At 50.7% G+C, this 21,099-nt stretch overlaps 2 protein-coding genes across 2 annotated transcripts; both read left to right on the top strand.

Annotated features, from left to right (window-relative positions):
* The first annotated feature begins 8,220 nt into the window (after positions 1-8,220).
* KCNE2 (potassium voltage-gated channel subfamily E regulatory subunit 2) lies at positions 8,221-8,598 on the top strand. Its single transcript, XM_059466901.1, has one exon. It carries the CDS (start codon positions 8,221-8,223, stop codon positions 8,596-8,598), a length of 378 nt encoding a protein of 125 aa, XP_059322884.1.
* A 2,214-nt stretch (positions 8,599-10,812) lies between these two features.
* On the top strand, positions 10,813-19,209 carry SMIM11 (small integral membrane protein 11). Its single transcript, XM_059466230.1, has 5 exons — positions 10,813-10,887; positions 12,441-12,502; positions 15,549-15,637; positions 17,445-17,624; positions 19,047-19,209. The coding sequence occupies exons 3-4, from the start codon at positions 15,617-15,619 to the stop codon at positions 17,610-17,612; spliced, it is 189 nt and encodes a 62-aa protein (XP_059322213.1). The 5' UTR covers positions 10,813-10,887; positions 12,441-12,502; positions 15,549-15,616; the 3' UTR covers positions 17,613-17,624; positions 19,047-19,209.
* Positions 19,210-21,099: the final 1,890 nt, after the last annotated feature.

Here is a 21,099-nt window from a genome sequence, read left to right as displayed (position 1 = left end):
AGCAGGAGTGCTGCTGTGGGAATTCAGCCCTGTCAGACACTGAGCTGTCCCTGCCCATGGGAGCTGTGGCAATCAGTGACCTCTGGCAGGGCTCTGCCCTCCTGCCAAACCCAGGGGCTGGTGCTGCAACTGCTGCTCTGCCTCCCTCTGCTTTGGGAGAACAGCAGTTGGCGGAAAATGGGGATCAAGCAGGGCTGCCTCTCCCAGTTTCCATTCCCTGGAAACCCCAGGCTCAGGAGGGGCTGGTTGTGACAAGTGGCAGGTGGGACAAGATGGCTGTGACCATTGCACACCTGGGCTGCAGCTTCTGGGAACTTTTTCCCACTGCAATCTCAAAACCTCAGGTCTCCTTGAGGCCAAACCACGAACCTTTGGTACTTTGGTATCATCTGCAGCCTCAGTTCCCTGTCTCTGGAATCATGTGTGGAAGTGGAGAGAACCTGGAATCACAGAATGGTTTAGGTTGGAAAACACCTGTAAGATCATGGAGTCCAAACTGTGAGAGCACCACCACATCCACGCCAAAACCAAGTTCCAAAGAGCCATATCTACATGGCTTTGAAATCCCTCCAGGGATCCATCTTTTGGGCAGCCCCTGCCAAGGCCTGAGCTCCCTTTCCATGGGCAAATTGCTGCTGCTGTCCCAGCTGAGCCTGCCCTGGCCCAGCCTGAGGCCGCTCCCTCTGCTCCTGTCCCTGTTCCCTGGAGCAGAGCCCGACCCCCCCGGCTGTGCCCTCCTGGCAGGGACTTGTGCAGAGCCACGAGGGCCCCTGAGCCTCCTTTGCTCCAGCCCCAGCCCCTTCCAGCTCCTCAGGGATTCTGCAGCCCCTTCCAGCTCCCTCAGGGATTCTGCAGCCCCTTCCAGCTCCTCAGGGATTCTGCAGCCCCTTCCAGCTCCTCAGGGATTCTGCAGCCCCTTCCAGCTCCTCAGGGATTCTGCAGCCCCTTCCCAGCTCCCTCAGGGATTCTGCAGCCCCTTCCAGCTCCTCAGGGATTCTGCAGCCCCTTCCAGCTCCTCAGGGATTCTGCAGCCCCTTCCAGCTCCCTCAGGGATTCTGCAGCCCCTTCCCAGCTCCCTCAGCCCCTCCTGGGGCTCCAGCCCCTTCCCCTAACCTGGACATGCTCCAGCCCCTCCAGGTCTCTCTTGTGAGGGCCCAATGTGATTCTTCAGTGAGGCTTCAGCTCCTCAGGTTGGGCTTATCCTAGCAAATGCCAAAAAAAATCCTTTTGAATGTGATGGATCAGGACCCACTTTTATTTCCAGGACTCAGAGTGTGGCTGTCAAGAAAAGATCAGAGCAGAGGGCCCAGCTCACCACCTGGATGAGGGACAGAGGGACAGGAGGGACAGTGGGGCCTCCACGCCACCACTGCTGCTGGAGTGATGGCAGAGGAGTCTGGGTTCAGGTTTTCCACCCCAAGGAAGCAGAGAGGAGGTGGGGACAGACAGCACCTTGCTGTATGACTGTCCTTGGTGACATTTGTGCTTCTCATACAGCTCTGAGCCCCTGGCAGGGCCTGCAGGGGCTCCAGCAGAGCTGCAGAGGGACTGGGGACAAGGCCTGCAGGGACAGCACCCAGGGAATGGCTGCCAGTGCCAGAGGGCAGGGCTGGGTGGGATCCTGGCAATGAGGAATTGTTCCCTGGCAGGGTGGGCAGGGCCTGGCACAGGGTGCCCAGAGCAGCTGGGGCTGCCCCTGCACCCCTGGCAGTGCCCAAGGCCAGGATGGACACTGGGGACAGTGGGAGGTGTCCCTGCCATGGCAGGGGTGGCACTGGATGATCTTCAAGATCCCTTCCAACCCAAACTATTGGGACAAAAAAACCAAGCAACCAATTAAACAAACCCAAACCCCCAAACTCCCAGCCGATGCTGCTGTCAGTGATTCTGTTTGCCCCCCAGGATGCTTTGAGCAGAGGTTGCCCTCAGGTCCCCACGGGCTGTTGCAGTTCAGCTGCAGCACCAATACTTTAATTAGAGCTGAAAGAATGGGGAACCCCCCCATATTTCAGAGGGATCAGTGTGGACACCTTGTTTTTCTTCCTTTCTGAGGGACACACACACCCCTGAGCATTTCAGGTGTCACATCTGTTCTTCCCAGCCAGAAATATCTGTGTTTGCTTTTCCACTTCAGGGCTCTGTGCAGCCAACACCCTCATTTATCCCCTGCAGCTTTTGCAACAGCACCACAGAAAACCATGGCAACACAGCTGGGCAGCAAAGCTGGGCACTGCAGCCTCCTCCTGCCTCCCATTTCCCCATCCCTGCAGCACAGCTTTCCTTGGCAGGACCTCCTTGCTCTCCTCACCTCCTGGACAGAAAGGTGCAGCAACTTCTCTTCTGCCATGTCCTAAGTGTGATAATTTATTTGTGGGGAGTTGGAATATGTTCCAATTCAGGAATTAAACTTATATTATAATTATAATATATTATATAATATTATAAATATGTTATATTATATTAAGTATAATATATATTTATATATATATAAATATATATATATATATTATATAAAATATATAATGTAATATAATATAATGTAATATAATCTAATGTATATTTTATATACAATTATAATATATTACTATAATAATATAATAATTATATTATTACATTATTTAGATTGTGGGAATAAGTTAGAGATGGGATTTTTTTACAATTTTGGAGTTGTCTTTGATTATGTGTTTTTGTTTTTGTTTGTTTTTCTTTTTTTACATAGGTAAGAAGGGTGAGTTTTGCTAACATTGTTATAACATGGTTTAGAATGTCACAACACTTTTAGTCATAAGACTTTTTAAGGAATTATTGATTAATAAAACACGGTTAATAAGGATATTTATGTATTTAGCTAATCTTTAAATATTTTGTTTTATGGATTTATATTACAGTGTAAGATTTTTTGGTAATTATGTTATGACACATAAACTTATAGTATTGTGTTTTAATCTCTTTGTTTATTTTTATAAGTACTTTTATTTTTAGTTAGCTCTGAAAGTTCCTTGCATTTCAGATTCCAACACTAAGGGAAAAAATGAGTGGAAATGGCTTCAAATTGCACCAGGGGAGGCTCAGATCAGGGATTACAAACAATTTTCCCCTCACAGAGTGGTCAGGCTTTGGGATGAGCTGCTCAGGGAGGTGATGGAGGCACTGGAAGGGTTCAGGAGGAGTCTGGATGTGGCCCTTGGGGACAGGGTTTGGGCTGGTGCTGGATGCCCATGGAAGTCTCTCGGTGATTCTGTGACTCTGGGATTTGCCTTTAGCCACAAAGGAGCATCCCAGGTGTCCCTCTCCAGCAGGAATGAAGGCCAGGGCATCCTGGTGTGGTCTCTGCCCTTCAGCCATGGAGTTACTGGGATATTTAGACAGGGTTTAGCAGATATGGATATTCTGGGGCAGCCCGGGAGGATCCCTCTGGACACAGCCAGCACTGCAGCAGCTCAGCTGTTCCTGTGATCCTGTGGGGAAAGATGGGCTCAGACAAATCCAAAGGGGCACACCAGGGATCACACACCAAATGGGGCTCAGACAAACCCAAAGGGGCACACCAGGGATCACACACCAAATGGGGCTCAGACAAACCCAAAGGGTCACAGGAGGGGATCACACACCAAATGGGGCTCAGACAAACCCAAAGGGGCACAGGAGGGGATCACACACCAAATGGGGCTCAGACAAACCCAAAGACTCACACTGGGGATCAAACACTAAGTGGAACCTCAGGATCTCTCAGGAAACCAAAATACCCCAAAGTTTGGCCCACTCAGCACTCAGAGACCCCAAAAGATGCAAGAACTGATCCAGAAGAAAGAAGCAATGCCAAAGGGTTTCCTCAGGTAAAAACAAAACCCTGGACAGGGCAAGGCATCCAAAGGGCAGAGTTTGTTTCTTGCAGATGATGCAGGGGAACAATGGAATGTTGGGAGGAAAAGGGATCCAGTGCACTGAGAACCCCTCTGAAGGGAAATGTCTGGGGATCATCACTGATACCAATCCTCTGCTCTTCAGGAGAATCACAGAATCACTCAGGTGGGAAAAGGCTCCAAATCCTGGCACAGGGACAGCAACAGGGAGGGGCTGGGGCTGGGCCTGGAGGGATTTAGGTTGGGTTTCAGGGCAAGGTTCTTGCCCAGAGGGTGCTGGCACTGCCCAGGCTGCCCAGGGAATGGGCACGGCCCCGAGGCTGCCACAGCTCCAGGAGCCTTTGGCCAGCGCTGCCAGGGATGCCCAGGCTGGGCTTGGTGGGCTCTGGGCAGGGCAGGGCTGGCACTGGGGATCCCTTCCCACTCAGCAATTCCATCATTATTATTATTCCATGAGATCAGGAGCATTTTGCTTGGCATTAGTCTCCCTACCAGAGCAATATTAAGGTTTCCACCTTTCCTGCCCAAGACATTTGTCTGCTGCTCCTCCTCCTCCTGTTTGATCATTCCCACCCTGTGTGTCCCTGAGCCCTCCCTGCTCTCCCGACTCAGCACACCCTGAGCTCAGTGACCTTCAGGGGGACACTGGGACTGGCATTGTTCAGGGAATCTCTGGTGTCAGGAACAGCTGGTGGAAGAGAGGGGTTGAGGGAGGGACAAATTTCTCATTATTGGCAGTGATTTCTCAACTTGGGAACTTCCAGGCTCCTTCCTCATTTCCATAGCCAGACAAAAGATCTCCAAGTGACTTCACCCAGCTGGGAGCAGCCAGGGAATGTCAGAGAGGTGTCTCTGGGGTTCCTCAGAGCACACAGAAGCTCTTTGGGGGCAAAGCCAAGGGAACCTGCCAGAAGTGTGGGATCAGCAGGAAATGCTGCCAGCAGCTCGTCCCTGTGCTGGGAGGTTTCCTGCTCAGAACATCTCCAGGATGTTGCAGTGACCATGACAAGGGTGGCAGCAGCAGGGTTTCCTCAGGGATCAGCATTTTCCACACCAGGAGCAGATCTCCCTCCCTCTGGGGTGTGCTGTGGATTTGGGATCACTCCATGCTGCCTTCCTGCCCCTCAAAGATGGCATTTCTTAGGCAGGACTGGCTATAAGATGAAAATCTGGTTTTTTAGTCCCAGCCCAAGTGCTTGGGGAGCCTTTAGCACCCCAGTCCCACCACGATACCCCTCCCTCGATGTCCCCAGCAGAGCAGGAGCTGCTGCTGATGCTCCTGATGTGGTCTCATTTCTCTGAACAAACTCCTCAGGTGTCTCAGAGCCTCTCAGAGGTGTCAGCATCTGCTGCTTGCCAGAAAGAAAGACAAATCTCATTCACTGTCCTTTTTTTTTCTCTCTCTTTTGATTTGGTTTTCTGGGGTTTTTTTAGGAAGATTTTTGTCTTTTCCTGCTCCAGCACACGAGTGAGGTGCCCACAGAGCAGAGCTCTGAGGATTTATTTCTGCAGCAAGGGTATGGAAGTGAAAAGGGGAAAGGAAAAGGGGAAAGTAAAAAAAGGGAGAGGAAAAAAAGGGGAAAAGGAACAAAAGGGGGAAAGGGGAAAAAGGAACAAAAGGGGAAAGGGGAAGGGAAAAAAAGGGGAAAGGGGAAAGGGGAAAGGGGAAAGGGGAAAGGGGAAAGGGGAAAGGGGAAAGGGGAAAGGGGAAAGGGGAAAGGGGAAAGGGGAGGTTTGGGAAGGGAAGATTTGGGAAGTGAAGGTTTGGGAAGGTTTGGGAAGGTTTGGGAAGGGAAGGTTTGGGAAGGGAAGGTTTGGGAAGGGAAGGGAAGGGAAGGGAAGGGAAGGGAAGGGAAGGGAACTCAAACTTAGGGTATTGAGCAGCCTGACTGCTCAGTGCTCACCTCTTGTGCCCAGATCAGCAAAGGAAATCATTGTTCTCATCACTGCTGGTGCTACTGGTTTATTCATAGGAACATGGAATGATTCAGGTTGGAAGGGACCTTAAAGATGATTCCATTCCACTGTCCCAGCTTGCTCCAAGCCCCATCCTGGCATCCTGGAAGTGCCACAGCTGCTCTGGGCATCCTGTGCCAGGGCCTGCCAAGAATTCTTCTGTAGTAATTTTTAATATTATAATTATTTTACAGAGCTCATCTTTACTCTGGAGCCGCAGCCGTTTATCCCCAGGAAAGCTCTTTTCCAATATCTGCACTTGCAGCAGGCAGCACAAAGGCTCAGTCCCAGATCCGACAGCATGACTGATGCAAGCTGTCAGCCAATATTTGACTTTCCAGGTGAGATTAGATTTAGCTTTTAATTTAATATAAACGTAAGTGCAGTGCAAGGCACTTATTTCACAGGCACCTGCTCCCAGCCTCGTGCAGGCTCCTTAAAGACATCCCTGCTCTTTCTGGGGAGTTTCACCCCATTATCCAGTGGAGCTGGAAAATCCTGAATCTCCTCAGGGAAGGACACAGTAAAGGTAAGCTGCTGTTACAAGCCTATTTTCTCTTAAAAATGATAGCAATTTTTAATGGAAACCAAGGAAAAAGCAGGTTTTAGACAGTAAAGGCAGTTTGTATTTGCATTTTCTCATTTAGTTTCATTAATTACCTTTATCCCCTATATTTGAGCATGTGTGAGGGAGTAACTGCAGAGGGATCCTCCTGTACGTGTACCTGAACCCCTGTGTGCACAAAGGCTGAATTCCTGAATTCCTGAATTCCTGAATCGGAACACATCCCAAATATTTATTAGCAATGAAAATTCAGTGCCTCTTCCCCTTGGATGCAGCCAACTCCTTGTTCTTGAGGACTGGACTGGGAACAAAGGGATTTGGGGGAAAGATTTCCACAGGTCTTAGGGCTTGGCTGGTCTGGAGAGATGAAGGAATTGCTCACAATAAAGTGGGACAGCGTGGGTGGGAATGGGATCCATGTGGGAATGGGATCTGTGTGGGAATGGGATTGTGTGGGATTGGGATCCATGTGGGAATGGGATCTGGGTGGGATCTGTATGGGAATGGGATTGTGTGGGATTGGGATCCATGTGGGAATGGGATCTGGTCAGAATGGGATTTGTATGGGAACGGGATCCATGCGGGAATGAGATCTGGTGGGAATGGGATCAGTATGGGAATGGGATCTGGGTGGCAATGGGATCTGGTGGGAATGGGATCTGGTGGGAATGAGATCTGGTGGGAAAGGGATCTGATGGGAATGGGATCTGTGTGGGAATGGGATCTGTGTGGGAAAGGGATCTGTGTGGGAAAGGGATGTGTGTGTGAAAAGGGATCTGTGTGGGAAAGGGTGGGAATGGCTCTGGTCAGAATGGGATCTGTGTGGGAATGGCTCTGGTCAGAATGGGATCTGGTGGGAATGGGATCAGGTGGGAATGGGATCTGGTGGGAAGGAATTCTGGAGGGGGATTTTCCTCTTGCGGGACACACACCTGGTTTATGGGGTCTGAGCAGCACTGGGGTCTGAATTTTGGGATAAATGGGATCAAACATGGCTTTGCAGTACCAGGCAGTGTCTCTTCCCCTTTGGGGACTGCCCCAAATGGTCCCTGAGGCCACTCCAGGGATGGAGTCTCAGCCTCCCTGTCCCTCCCATGGCTTTGTCTTGTCCTCAGGAGCAATCCTTCCTCCCTTGTGGATTCCCCTCTGTAGGGAAGGGACAGTGCCACAAACCCTGTGCCAGGGTCATGGGGGCCTTCACCAAAGTGTCCCCAGAGCAAAGGGACCTGAGGAGGCTCCAGGATGAGCAGAGGGATGGAGCAGCTCTGCTGGCAGGAAAGGCTGGCACAGCTGGCATTGCTCACCTGCACAGGAGAAGCTTTGGGCTGAGCTCAGGGTGGCCTTGCAGGGCCTGGAGGAGCCCCAGGAAAGCTGGAGAGAGACAATTGCCAGGGGATGCAGGGACAGCACACAGGGAATGGCTGCCAGTGCCAGAGGGCAGGGCTGGGTGGGATCCTGGCAGTGAGGAATTGTTCCCTGGCAGGGTGGGCAGGGCTGGCATGGAATTCCATCCCTGCATCCCTGGCAGTGCCCAAGGCCAGGTTGGACACTGGGGACAGTGGGAGGTGTCCCTGCCATGGCAGGGGTGGCACTGGGTGGGTTTTAAGGTCCCTTCCAGCCCAAATCATTCCATGATTCTGAGCAGGACCTCCTTGGGTCTCTGGACATACTGAACCACTCAGAGATGGGGATTCTCAGCTGCACCTTCAAGAGTCAGAAGGTGATGTTACCAGATAATTGACATAACACCAACAAAATACTCCAAACCAACTCTTTTAACACAGACCTCTGATTAAAAAGAATATTTTCTTGTCTTTAGCAGCATAATTGGCAAGGATGACCAAGCTGCAGAACTTCACTTGGGCAGTGGAAGATATTTTCAAGGAAACCTTCCTCAACTACATGAACAGCTGGAGGAGGAACATGACAGAAGCAGCAGACAAACTGCAGGCTGAGGTGGCCGCTGAAAACTTTGACTACGTTATCCTGTACCTGATGGTGATGATTGGGATGTTCTCCTTCATCATCGTGGCCATCCTGGTGAGCACTGTGAAATCCAAGAGGAGGGAGCACTCCAATGACCCCTACCACCAGTACATCGTGGAGGACTGGGGGGAGAAGTACAAGAACCAGGTGCTGAACCCAGAAGATCTCAAGTGTGTGGTCCATGAAAACCTGGGGGCAAGGGATAAAACAAGCCCAGAGTCACCCTGACTTTCTGGGAAGGCCAGCAGTGAGGGATTCATGGAGCCACACAGAGGGAACTCACTGGAATTCCAAAGAGCTGTGCAAGTGTCGATTCAATTTACACACAGGCCAATGGATAATGGAGTCCTGAGGAAATCAATGTCATGGTTCCTGTGAGGATCTTGGGAAAGTCCAAGAAAAATTTGTGATTGTTCTTCCCTTTGATAGCCTGTCCTTTGGGAAAATAAAGCCATGACAGGGATAACTTGATTATTTGAGCATTTTTTAAATCCACAAACAGATCTGGATGTTCCCACCTCAGAATAACTGTGAATTAGTGCTGGTCAAAAGTGTCAATTTATATCCAAACTGTGTGACTTAAAACCACTTGAAAAATAACCTGAAAATATCCAGTAAATTCTCCAATCTCCACGCACTGACTGAAGAAGGAATTGGGGAACTGTGAAAAACGCCAATCACTTGTTTTTAAATTTTTAAAAGCTTAATAGTAATAAAATGGTTATAAAAATAGCAATACAATTAGAGTAATAATAATTTGAACAATTTGAATTAGGACAATATGAGACAATAAAAACAAAGAATTACAGACAGTCTGGGTACCTTTTTCTGGGCATCACAAGCCCGAAAAAGGACCCACATTAACAGAGGATTAACCCTTAACAACAATAACCTGTTGCATATTCATACACCTCATCCATGATGCATAAATTCCATTCAAACACAGGATTCTGTCTGGTCATCTCTTCCTCTAAATCCCAGCAGCGCCTTTGAGGTGGGAAGAAGTTCATTTCTTCTGATAATGGGGCAATAAATCCTTTTTCTCTGAAAGATTCCGGTGTCCTGTGGCTGCTGTCTCACTGCCAGTCCTTTCTTTAAAAAAAAGTATCTTACATAGCATCGTTTCTATTTGAACATTTCTTATAACCTAAAATTATATTTAACACACTACTTAAGAGAATTAATACAGCATTACTTTCTAACACAACATATATAATATTCATTTGAATATTTGTGAAAAGCCAATCATAAAATAGGCATTTCACAGGAATTAATCACAGGAGGGACCTGATACCTGCACACACTCACTCCTGACTCCTTTTTAGTGATCTGATCCCCATTTTCGCTCGTGTTAAATAATAAATGACAGAGAGCTTCTTTTCTTTGGGAGCCTGTGGCTTGTCTTGGACACAGATTTGGAGATTTGAGCTGATGCCACCACTCTGTAGATGTGCTGGAGGTGCAAAAGAAGCACAAGCAGCAGGCTGGAGGAAGGGATTGTCTTCTCTGCTCGTGTGAGAGCTGACCTGCAGAGCTGCCCCTGGATCATCACCAGACAAAGGTGGAGCTGCACAGGAGAAGCTGCAGGGAGAGCTCAGAGCCCCTGCCAGGGCCTGAAGGGGCTCCAGGGGAGCTGCAGAGGCACTTCTCACATAGAAATGTATTGACAGGACATGGGGAAATAGCCTTAAATTGGAGGAGGGCAGTTTTATGTCAGATGTTAGGAAGAAATTCTTTAGTGTGAGGGTGGTGGGGCCCTGACACAAGCTGCCCACAGAGAGGACGTGGACTCCACATTCCTGCAAATGTTTAAGGCCAGGCTGGACAGGGCTTGGAGCAGTCTGGGATAGTGGAAGATATCCAGGCTGCTCCAAGCTCCAGCGTCCAACCTGGCCTTGGGCACTGCCAGGGATCCAGGGACACTCTGTGCCAAGGCATGTCCACCCTCCCGGGAGGAAATTTTTCCTAATATCTGACCTAAACTTGTAATTTTTCAGTTTGAGGCCATTCCCTGTGTGCTGTCCCTGCATCCCCTGGCAATTGTCTCTCTCCAGCTTTCCTGGGGCTCCTCCAGGCCCTGCAAGGCCACCCTGAGCTCAGCCCAAAGCTTCTCCTGTGCAGGTGAGCAATGCCAGCTGTGCCAGCCTTTCCTGCCAGCAGAGCTGCTCCATCCCTCTGCCCATCCTGGAGCCTCCTCTGGGCTCTGCAGCAGCTCCAGCTCCTCCCTGGCTGGGCCAGCTCTGCAGCTGGGAAAACACCTGTGGGGCACAGGGACTCAATCCCAATCCCAACCATATCCCAATCCCCAACTGGGGGCACGGGGGTCTCCGGGACTTCTCCGCGGTCCCTGCCGGAGCTGTTTTATGGCAGAACTGTTAAATCTGAGGGAGAAAAGCGGGGCCCCGCCATGCCCAGCGCGGCAGCCGAGCGGGCGGAGCGGCCCCGGCCGGGCCCGGCGCTGCCGCTGCCGGGAGCTCCGTGAGGGAGCGCCGCCCCCGCTGCCATGGCCGCCCGCAGGTAGGACCGGCCTGGGCCCCTTCTTTTCTTCCTTCCTTCGCTTCCTTCTTCCTTTCTCTCCCCTCACGGCCCCGCGGGGCTCCGGCAGACCCCGGCCCGCATCGCCGCCGGCCCCGAGCGCTCCGCTCCCCGCAGCCTCGGCCGCTCCGCGGGGCCGGGCCCGCTGTCCGCCCTGCCGTCCCCGGCCTTCCTCTGTCCCTTCTCCCTCGCCTCCTTGCCCTCCAGGCCTCGTCCTTTCTCTACAACCCCCCTCCTGTCTAATCCACCCTCCCTTTCTTCTCTCCAGTCCCTTCCGTGTTGCTCACCCCGCTTTCCTCCATCTCCAGCCCCTCTTTGCCCTCCAGCCGCCCTTGCTCTCAGTCCCCTTGTTCCGTTGTTCTCCAGCCTCCTCCTTGCTCTCCAGCCCCGTTACTTGATATCCACCTTTCCCTCCTTGTTCACCAGCCCCTTTTCCTAGTATTCCATCGCTTTTCTTCCTTTCCAGGCCCTCTATTCTTGTTCTCCACTCCTTGCCTTTCCCCTCAGCCTCCCCCTCCTTATTCTCCCCTTACTTTGCAGCCCCCGTTTCTTGTTCTCCAGCCCCCATTTCTTGTTCTCCAGCCTCCATTTCTTGTTCTCCAGCCCCCATTTCTTATTCTCCAGCCTCCATTTCTTGTTCTCCAGCCCCCATTTCTTGTTCTCCAGCCCCCCTTCCTTGCTCTCCAGCCCCCTTACTTGATATCCACCTTTCTCTCCTTGTTCACCAGCCCCCTTTTCTGGTTCTCCATCGCCTTCCTTCCTCTCCAGGCCCTCCATTCTTGTTCTCTGCTCCCTGCCTTTCCCCCTTCTTATTCTCCAGCCCCCATGGAGGTTCTCCAGTACCTCCTCCTTTCTCTTCAGCCCTAACTCCTTATTCTCCCCTTACTGTCCAGCCCCTATTCCTTGTTCTCCAGCTCCCATTGCTTGTTCTCCAGCCCCCATTCCTTGTTCTCCAGTATCCCTCCCTTCTCTCCAGCACCCATTTCTTGTTCTCCAGCATCCCTCCCTTCTCTCCAGCACCCATTTCTTGTTCTCCAGTATCCCTCCTTTCTCTCCAGCCCACCCTTCCTTGCTCTCCAGCCCCTTTCCTTGCTCTCCATCCCCTGCCTTTCTTGCTTTCCACCTCTCTCCTTGTTCCCCAGTCCCTTCCTTCTGCTCCAGCCCAGGACAGAGCTGGGCTGGGATCCAGGGAATTGTCTGCCCACCCTCCCTAATTCCCAATATCCCATCCATCCCCGCCCTCTGGCAGTCTAAAACCATTGCCCCTTGTCTTGGCACTCTCTGCCCATATAAAAAGTCCCTCTCACTCCTTTTCAGCACTGGAAGGGGCTCTAAGGTCTCCCTGGAATTGTCCCTTCTCCAGGCTGGACAGTCCCAGTTCTCCAGCCTCTTTCCAGAGCAGAGGGGCTCCAATTTTGGGATTATCTTTGTGATGCCATGGTGGGAGAGTCAGATGTGCCCCTGGCATTTCTGGGTTTGGTTTGATTTTAATCCAGCCAATGTGAATGAAATATCCCATCTGCTTTGTTTTCCAGAGTTTGGAGTATGTGAGGAGCTGCCAGAGGAATCACTCATATTTTAATTTCTGCTTCATCAGGTATGAAGATCTTGATGGTTTTTTCAATTGTTTGGATGTTGCTTGAGTTGGAACCTTGAGTTGATCCAAAATCAGAATCAGAATCAGGTGTGGGTTGGAAGGGACCTTAAAGATCACATCATTCCAAGCCTGCCATGATCAGGGACACCTCCAGAGTCCCATACAGCCTGGCCTTGGTGAGTTATATTATATTATATTATATTATATTATATTATATTATATTATATTATATTATATTATATTATATTATATTATATTATATTATATTAACAATAATAAGTATAAAAGTAAATATAATATAATATAATATAATATAATATAATATAATATAATATAATATAATATAATATAATATAATATAATATAATATAATATAAATTATTATTATCATCATCATCATTATATTTTATTATTTTGTTTTTTTATTATTATATATTATTCTGTACATCTAAAACTGAATCTGCCAAGCACCCAACCCTGCACACACTGCCCAGAATCTGTGACTGTCACCCAACAGTTCACACACACACACACAGACACACCTGGCCCTGACCGGCCAAGGAAACCAAACCCCATCACTGTGGGTAAACAGTCTCCATATTTCATTCTGCTTTTGCACAAACACAGGCACAGCAAATGAGATAAGAATTGTTTTTCCCTTTCTCTGAGGTTCAGAGAATGCAAAACCCAGAAATATTCTTGGGAAGAGTTGTGCCTTGCTTTTCTCTGTGAAGAGAAATGTGGGGCTGCATAAAACCGCAGAGGGGCCCTGGCAGTGCAGTGCCAGGGAACCCCTGCCAGCCTGGGGCTGTTTGATGCCAGCTCTGGAGCACCTGCCAGGCAATCCCTGCTGCTGTCCCCGCTCCCCTGGCTGCACAAGGAGCAGCTGAGGGATGGATGGAGCAGTGCCCTTGTGTGGGGCCCAGCCATGGCATTTCCCTGGGCAGGGAACAATGCCTGCCTGTGGATGTGTGCCCTGCTCCTTTCTGTGCCTTATCTCCTCAGGAAGGGCAAACACTCCATTCCAGCTGTTGATTTAAGATATCCCAGCCTTGAAAAAGCAGCGTTGGGGCTTTGTGCTCTTGCACTGGTGACCTCAGTGCTCACAAGTTTTGGTTTTTAAGTGTGAAGGGAATCCTGGAGTGGTTTGGCTTGGAAGGGATTTCAAAGCCCATCCATGGGCAGGGGCACCTTGCACTAATCCCAGGCTGCTCCCAGCCCCAGTGTCCAACCTGGCCCTGGGCTTTCAAATCCTCCCCTTTCCCCGCTTTCTCCCCTTTTCCCACTTTGTTCTCCCTGCCCCGTGCTGCTTTTTATCAATCCTGAGGTTTCCACTGCATTTCATAAGGGCTGGGATCAGAGGGGGGCTGGAAAAGCCAGGGGAGGATGGTGGGATGTGGGAATGCAGCCTGGATCGGAGGGAGCAGTGACATTCCCACTGCACAGGACACTGTGGGGACAGAGCAGCACAGGTGGCAGCTCTGGGAAAAGAGACTTTGGGCAAGGGATGGAGGGACAGCACCCAGGGAATGGCCTCAAGCTGAAGGAGGGCAGGGCTGGATGGGGTCTTGGCCATGAGGAATTGTTCCCTGGCAGGGTGGGCAGGGCTGGCATGGAATTCCATCCCTGCATCCCTGGCAGTGCCCAAGGCCAGGCTGGACACTGGGGACAGTGGGAGGTGTCCCTGCCATGGCAGGGGAGGATCTCCAAGGTCCTTCCAAGCCAGACCATTCCATGGTTCCATGAAGTGAAGATACATTCCCTTGGAGGTGTAACAGCAGTGGCTGTTCACAGCCACCCTGACATTCCCTCAGCAGGAGAAGGAGCTGCACAACAGGATCAGCACAGGAACCGTGACTGATGGACAGGAATTTGCTGGTGGCTGCCACTCCAGGGCATTGGTACAGCTGGGTCTTGGTCACTCTGGAGGAGTGTGAATGTTTCCAGAGGGGTCTCAGCACAGTGAGAGCGAAAAGGAGAAAAGGAGAAGAGAGGGTGCTCTGGCTGGAGAAATTAGAAAATCTCCCCAGAAACTGAGCTGCAAGCACATTTAATTTCTGCAGGGAGCTCAGCAGCTGCTCTCTGCTGTGGTGCTGATTGATTCAGCCCAGCTTTTCACTGTGCTGGAGTGTTCCCTCCTGCTTTGCCACTCTTGCTCCATGGACAGAAAAGGCCTCCAGGGGTTAATTTGGATTCCAGCAGCTGAGCAGAGAGCCCAGGGCAGTGCTGTGTGTGCTGCAGCCTTTCCATCCCAGCAATTCAGCTCTGCAGTGCTTGGTGGTGAGCACTCAGGGCTCCAGGGACTGCTTGCTTTGCTCACCTCTATATTTGTAAGCTGTTAGTGTGGAGAATTCAATTTATCAATCACGGGGGATTGAGAAATTAGAGGATTCATTCGATGTTCAGGCTCCAAACAGAGCAGGTGGGCTTGGGAACCCTCAGGGAAGGCCCAGGGCAGCTCCTGAGTGTCCCTCAGTCCAGCAGGGGCAGCACACCCAGCCCTGCTTTCCATGTTCTCCATGGGCAGCTGCCAGGGTGTGCAATTGCAGCCCCAGCACCTGCCCTGGGCTGTCACTGCCCTGGCCCTGGCCCTGAGCTCACTGGGGCTGCTGGGGATGAGCCCTCCCAGGCAGGGGGGAAGTAGCAGCGTGCCTAATTCTCCTTCCATTTCTGTTTCTCCAAGAGTTAATTCTGCTTTGGTTTCCATTTCTCCAAGAGTTAATTCTGCTTTATTTTCCATTTCTCCAAGAGTTAATTCTGCTTTATTTTCCATTTCTCCAAGAGTTAATTCTGCTTTATTTTCCGTTTCTCCAAGAGTTAATTCTGCTTTTATTTCCATTTCTCCAAGAGTTAATTCTGCTTTGGTTTTTATTTCTCCAAGAGTTCATTCTGCTTTTATTTCCCATTTCTGCAAGAGTTAATTCTGTTTTATTTCCCATTTCTGCAAGAGTTCATTCTGCTTTATTTTCCGTTTCTCCAAGAGTTAATTCTGCTTTGTTTCCCATTTTCCAAGAGTTAAATCTGCTTTGTTTTCTGTGTCTCCAAGATGCTCCTGCCCTGCCCTGTGCCTCCAGGAGTGTGACCCCCCCAGTCCTGGGGCTGCCCACAGCTGAGATGGTGGCCTTCAACTGGAAGGTGAGCCTGGGGCAGGTTCCCACAGCAAAGCAGGGATTGCTGCTCCTTCCATGGTCTGGGTGGGATCTGATGGTTCCTTTTCCATGGGAGGATTCCCAAATCAGGGATTGCTGCTCCTTCCATGGTCTGGGTGGGATCTGATGGTTCCTTTCCCAGGGCAGGATTTCCAAATCAGGGATTGCTGCTCCTTCCATTGTCTGGGTGGGATCTGATGGTTCCTTTTCCATGGGAGGATTCCCAAATCAGGGATTGCTGCTCTTTCCATGGGGATGTGTTGGGTGGGATCTGATGGTTCCTTTCCCAGGGAAGGGTTGTTTAACCCCCACCCTCTCAGGGACAGGGGATTTGGGGATTTCTTCTTGTCCTTCCTTGCCCATTTTAGACCTGAGCTCTGCTCAGCCCTGCTGCTCCTGCCTGTCCTCTTCCCAGGTTTTTCTCTGGCTGCTCTTCCCTCAGCTGCTTTTGTTACTGGAGGGGAATTTCTTCCACTGTGTCAGTGTTGGAGCAGGTTCCTCCTGCATGGAGCTGTTGGAACAAGTCCATGGAGGCTCCAGGATGGGCAGAGGGATGGAGCAGCTCTGCTGGCAGGAAAGGCTGGCACAGCTGGCATTGCTCACCTGCACAGGAGAAGCTTTGGGCTGAGCTCAGGGTGGCCTTGCAGGGCCTGGAGGAGCCCCAGGAAAGCTGGAGAGAGACAATTGCCAGGGGATGCAGGGACAGCACACAGGGAATGGCCCCAGTGCCAGAGGGCAGGGCTGGGTGGGATCCTGGCCATGAGGAATTGTTCCCTGGCAGGGTGGGCAGGGCTGGCATGGAATTCCATCCCTGCATCCCTGGCAGTGCCCAAGGCCAGGCTGGGCACTGGGGACAGTGGGGGTGTCCCTGCCATGGATCTGGATGAACTCTGAAATCCCTTCCAGCCCAAACCATTCCAGGACTCTGTAATTAACAATTTGAGCTCATTAAATCAAACTTTCCCCCTGCCCTGGTGTTGCAGAGCTGCTGCCTCTGTGCTTGTGGGGACATGGACAGAGCCTGGTGCTGTTTTCCAAGCTCCCTGCTGGTGCAGGGACACAAGGCTTGGCCTCAGTTCAGAGCTTTGATGTGTCCTGACAGCTCTGGGAGCTCCTGAGGGAGCAGGGGGAATTCCAAGTTCAGATTTAGCACAGAACCTTGGAATATCCTGCTGGGAAGGGACCACAGGGATCACCCAGTCCAGACCCCAACAACCCCACCCCATCCCTGGGGGCTGCTCCGTGCCCACCACCCATTTCCATTGCATTTTCCTCTCCAAGTTTATATTTTTATAGCATTGGAACACTCTGTGCAACTCCAGGCATTCAGCAATCCTTGGATTTTTCCCTTTTCTCCCAGTTTCAAGTCGTTTATCTGCCCCTTCCATTTCTCAGCAGGTTCATTGCAGAATTGCTGTGAGTTAAGATTTCCTGGGGTGTTTTTGGGGATCCCATCTGAGAGCTGATCCCCAGGGATCCTTCACCTGTGAGGATTCTTCAGCAGCTTTTCCACTTGCACAATTTCCCTAAAATACCCAGCTTTTCCCTTTTTTCAGCTCCAGATGGTGCAAATATTGCTGGAAAATGAGCAAAAGGAGTTCAGGACTTGAGGGAAATGGGTTTTGTTTTTTTTGCTTTGTTGCTCTGCCTGGTTTAATTTCCCACACAAATAAAAAACCATGGTGAGAGAGGAGCATTAATATTGGCATGGAAGATACAGAGCATCCCTATAAATTAAATTTTAATTGTCCAAGTGTTCCAGAAGTGCCTAAACAGATTCTTTGGCATTGCAGGCTCTGGAGAACTTCCCACTGCTGATGTACATTTTGGCAGCTAAAACATTGATCCTTTGCTTGGCCTTTGCTGGAGTCAAAATGTACCAGAGCAAGAAAATTGAGGAGAAACTGAAGAGGGAACGTGAGGAGAAACTGAAAGCAGAAGCAGAGAAGAAGGATGAGTGAAGAGTGCCTCAGGTGTGGAATTGATTGGGCTTGGACATTGTTAATCCCAGTGGGATTGAGTTGGATTTGGATCCCAAAATGAGCTCTTGGGATGTTTCAGGGATTTGCTGTCTCATTTTCTGTGGGACTTGCATGAGCCACTGTCCTGTTTGAGGATGTTTGAGCACAATGTTCCCTCTCTGGTTTTATCTGCCTGGTGCACAAAGAGAGGGATAAATTGGGAATAACTGCAGGGGAGCAGGCAGGCAGGATGCTGCAATCAGAGCTCTGGGCTTGAAGGCACAAAATAAAGAGAGAAAATAAATAATCAGCCCATTTCTAGAGGAGTGAAATCATTGCAGCTTGGGGAGGGTTTAGCTGGAAAGGGCAAATCCCACACCTGGAATTCCCAAAGGGACAGGTTCTGCCCTGGAACATCCACCATGTAGAATTCCCTGAGAAAAATGCACATTTTTCTGCTTGAAAGAGCAAAATGAACATGACAAAATCCCCTAAATTTGGGATTTTCATTCTGAAATTCCCGAGTTCCTCCCCTCTGTTTCCAAGGCTGAAGCAATCCCTGCATTCTTGGAGCAGATCCATGAGCAGAGTGAGTCCTGCCTGCTGCTTGGATTCTATTCCCTGCCTTGCTTGTCATTTTTGGAGCAGTTTGCTTCACTTCTCCCTGTTCTGCAGCAAAATGGGAATTCTATTCCTGCCTGCCCTTTGGAAGCTCAGTGGGAGTTTGATGTCATGTTGTTCTTTATTGAAATAAAATCTTATTTCCCTTTCTGAGGTCATCCCCTCCCATCTAAAGACACTTCAAATCTTTCCTCAATTTTATTTCCACCCTGCCACTCTTTTATTCCCTTTATTCCCAAGGACTGAGAATAGTGCCTAGAAAAGAGGCCCTGGGAATAAAGATTTTTCTATTTACACACAAAAAAACCAAAAACAAAAGAACAAAAAAAACCAGCAAAACCAAAGGGGTTTTTCATGCTTCCAGCAGGTTCAGGACTTGGCTTTGGGGCAGATTTTGGGCACTTCCCTGGCAAAGGAAAGGTTGTGCAGGGCTGGGAGCAGCCTGGGACAGTGGGCAATGTCTCTGCCCGTGGATGGGATGAGCTTTAAGATCCCTCTAACCCAAACCAGCCCTGCATTTTGGGGTTCTGTGCAGTTTTATCCCAGGGAATTCTGTTTGGCAAACCCCACAGCTCCCCACAGGATCATCACACAAACCCTCAGTGCCCAGCAGGTGACACCACCCTTGGTGTTAAAACCTCTCTGATTCCACAGAAATTCCCTTCCCAGTCCCCAGAGGTGCCCTGTCCTTGCTGAACTCTGGGATTCAGAGGGAGGAATTCCCCCATGGAGCTGGGAACAGCTCCTGAGGTGCTCTGTGAACACAGGAGCTCCTGTCCCTGCTCCTCTCACTGCTCTGTCCCCACCCTGCAGGTTCCTGACCCTTGGAGTCCCCTCCCAGCAGGATGAAGCCTTCCTGGAAAAGAAGGATGGGTAACCTCAGAGTGACACTTAAATTTTATCTCTGTTTTTATATGTACAAAGCAGCTGAGCCTCTATTTATGCAATAAAAAAATGTCTTTGTTTAAAAAATAAACGTGGGTGCTGCTTCCTCAAAGGATTGGAGCTGCAGGGGAGGCACTTGGGAAGGATCAGCCGCAAGGAGGTGGCTGGGATGGAAGAGGAAAAGGGAAAAATGGAGGAGAAAAATGCTCTGGATGCATCCTGGGAGGCTCCAAGGCTCCAGGAGAGGCAGAAGAAGGGGAGAGGGCTCAGTGCAGCTTTTGCAGCTGCTTCCTGCAAGGGCCAGGCTGTGGGGCCTGCCTGGAATCAGGAGGGCAATCCCAGCAGAGGAGCAGCTCCAGGCTCCTGGTGCATCCAGCACTTCCTTGGGCCCGTGGGGATCACAGGAGGGGTTTCATGGCAGGAATTTTATCCCAAAAAAATCTCTTTGGTTCCCTGTTCTCTGCTCAGCCTGGGGCAGCTGTTCCTGCCTCTGCTGTGGCACCAAATCCTGGAGATCTTGGGCGTGGAGTCCTGGAATGGTTTGGGTTGGAAGAGACATAAAATCACCAAAAATCACCCAAAATCACCCAAAATCACCAAAAATCACCTTGTTCCACCCCTGCCATGGCAGGGACACCTCCCACTGTCCCAGGTGCTCCCAGCCCCAGTGTCCAACCTGAACTTGGGCACTGCCAGGGATGCAGGGATGGAATTCCATGCCAGCCCTGCCCACCCTGCCAGGGAACAATTCCTCATTGCCAGGATCCCACCCAGCCCTGCCCTCTGGCACTGGCAGCCATTCCCTGGGTGCTGTCCCTGTAGGCCTTGTCCCCAGTCCCTCTGCAGCTCTGCTGGAGCCCTTCAGGCCCTGCCAGGGGCTCTGAGCTCTCCTGCAGCTTCTCCTCTCCAGGTGAGCACCCCCAGCTCTCCCAGCCTGGCTCAGAGCAGATTTAGGTTCCTAAGAGAGAATTAGAGAAACAACAATAAAGGCTCAGGTGTGGCACTGCCTCGGGGACCTTCACTTCCCCATTTCCATTCCAAAACACTTCCTAGACCCTTCTGGGAGTTAAGGAGAAGCAGAATTTTTCCAGTGCAGTGGGGAGAGGAGAGAAGAGAAAGCTGGAGAAGCCCTGAGCTCAGCCCTCACCTGAGCAGGGAGCACGGGGGATGCTCAGGGAGCTCCCTGGAAGTGCAGGGATGTTCAGATCTCCCTTTTCCTGCTGTCTCCTTGGAGACTGGAGAATAAAAGCAGTGCAGAAGGGCATTTCCAGCCCAGAGAATAGTCCTGCAGTGCAATACCCTGCTGGATCCTGGAGAAATGCCCTGGGTCCCAGAGAAATGCCCTGGATCCTGGAGAAATGCCCTGGATCCTACAGAAATGCCCTGGATCCTGGAGAAATGCCCTGGATCCTACAGAAATGCCCTGGATCCTGGAGAAATGCCCTGGATCCTGGAGAAATGCCCTGGATCCTACAGAAATACCCTGGATCCTAGAGAAATGCTCTGGATTCTGGAGAAATGCCCTGGATCCTACAGAAATGCCCTGGATCCCAGAGAAATATCCTGGATCCTACAGAAATGCCCTGGATCCTACAGAAATGCCCTGGATCCCAGAGAAATATCCTGGATCCTACAGAAATGCCCTGGATCCTACAGAAATGCCCTGGATCCTACAGAAATGCCCTGGATCCTACAGAAATGCCCTGGATCCTGGAGAAATGCCCTGGATCCTACAGAAATGCCCTGGATCCTACAGAAATGCTCTGGATCCTGGAGAAATGCCCTGGATCCTGGAGAAATGCCCTGGATTGTACAGAAATGCTCTGGATCCTACAGAAATGCCCTGGATCCTGGAGAAATGCATGCCAAGGTGAACTGGGGGGTTGAATTCGGTTCCTGGGGTGGCACAGCCTGTGCCCACCTCCCTGAGGGAAACTCAGGAGTTCTGCCCCAAATCTCCCTGCTCTGCTGACACCAGGGG

Source organism: Ammospiza nelsoni, chromosome 2, assembly GCF_027579445.1.
Source record: "Ammospiza nelsoni isolate bAmmNel1 chromosome 2, bAmmNel1.pri, whole genome shotgun sequence".
Taxonomy (NCBI): Eukaryota; Metazoa; Chordata; class Aves; order Passeriformes; family Passerellidae; genus Ammospiza; species Ammospiza nelsoni.
This window is presented reverse-complemented; position numbering and strand designations above follow the sequence as displayed.

Excerpts from the sequence above, each read along its gene's own strand:
- KCNE2 (XM_059466901.1), top strand. The coding sequence starts at position 8,221 with ATGACCAAGCTGCAGAACTTCACTTGGGCAGTGGAAGATATTTTCAAG.
- SMIM11 (XM_059466230.1), top strand. The coding sequence starts at position 15,617 with ATGGTGGCCTTCAACTGGAAG. Across the intron at positions 15,638-17,444 it reads TGGTGGCCTTCAACTGGAAG|GCTCTGGAGAACTTCCCACT; the intron begins GTGAGCCTGGGG and ends TTGGCATTGCAG.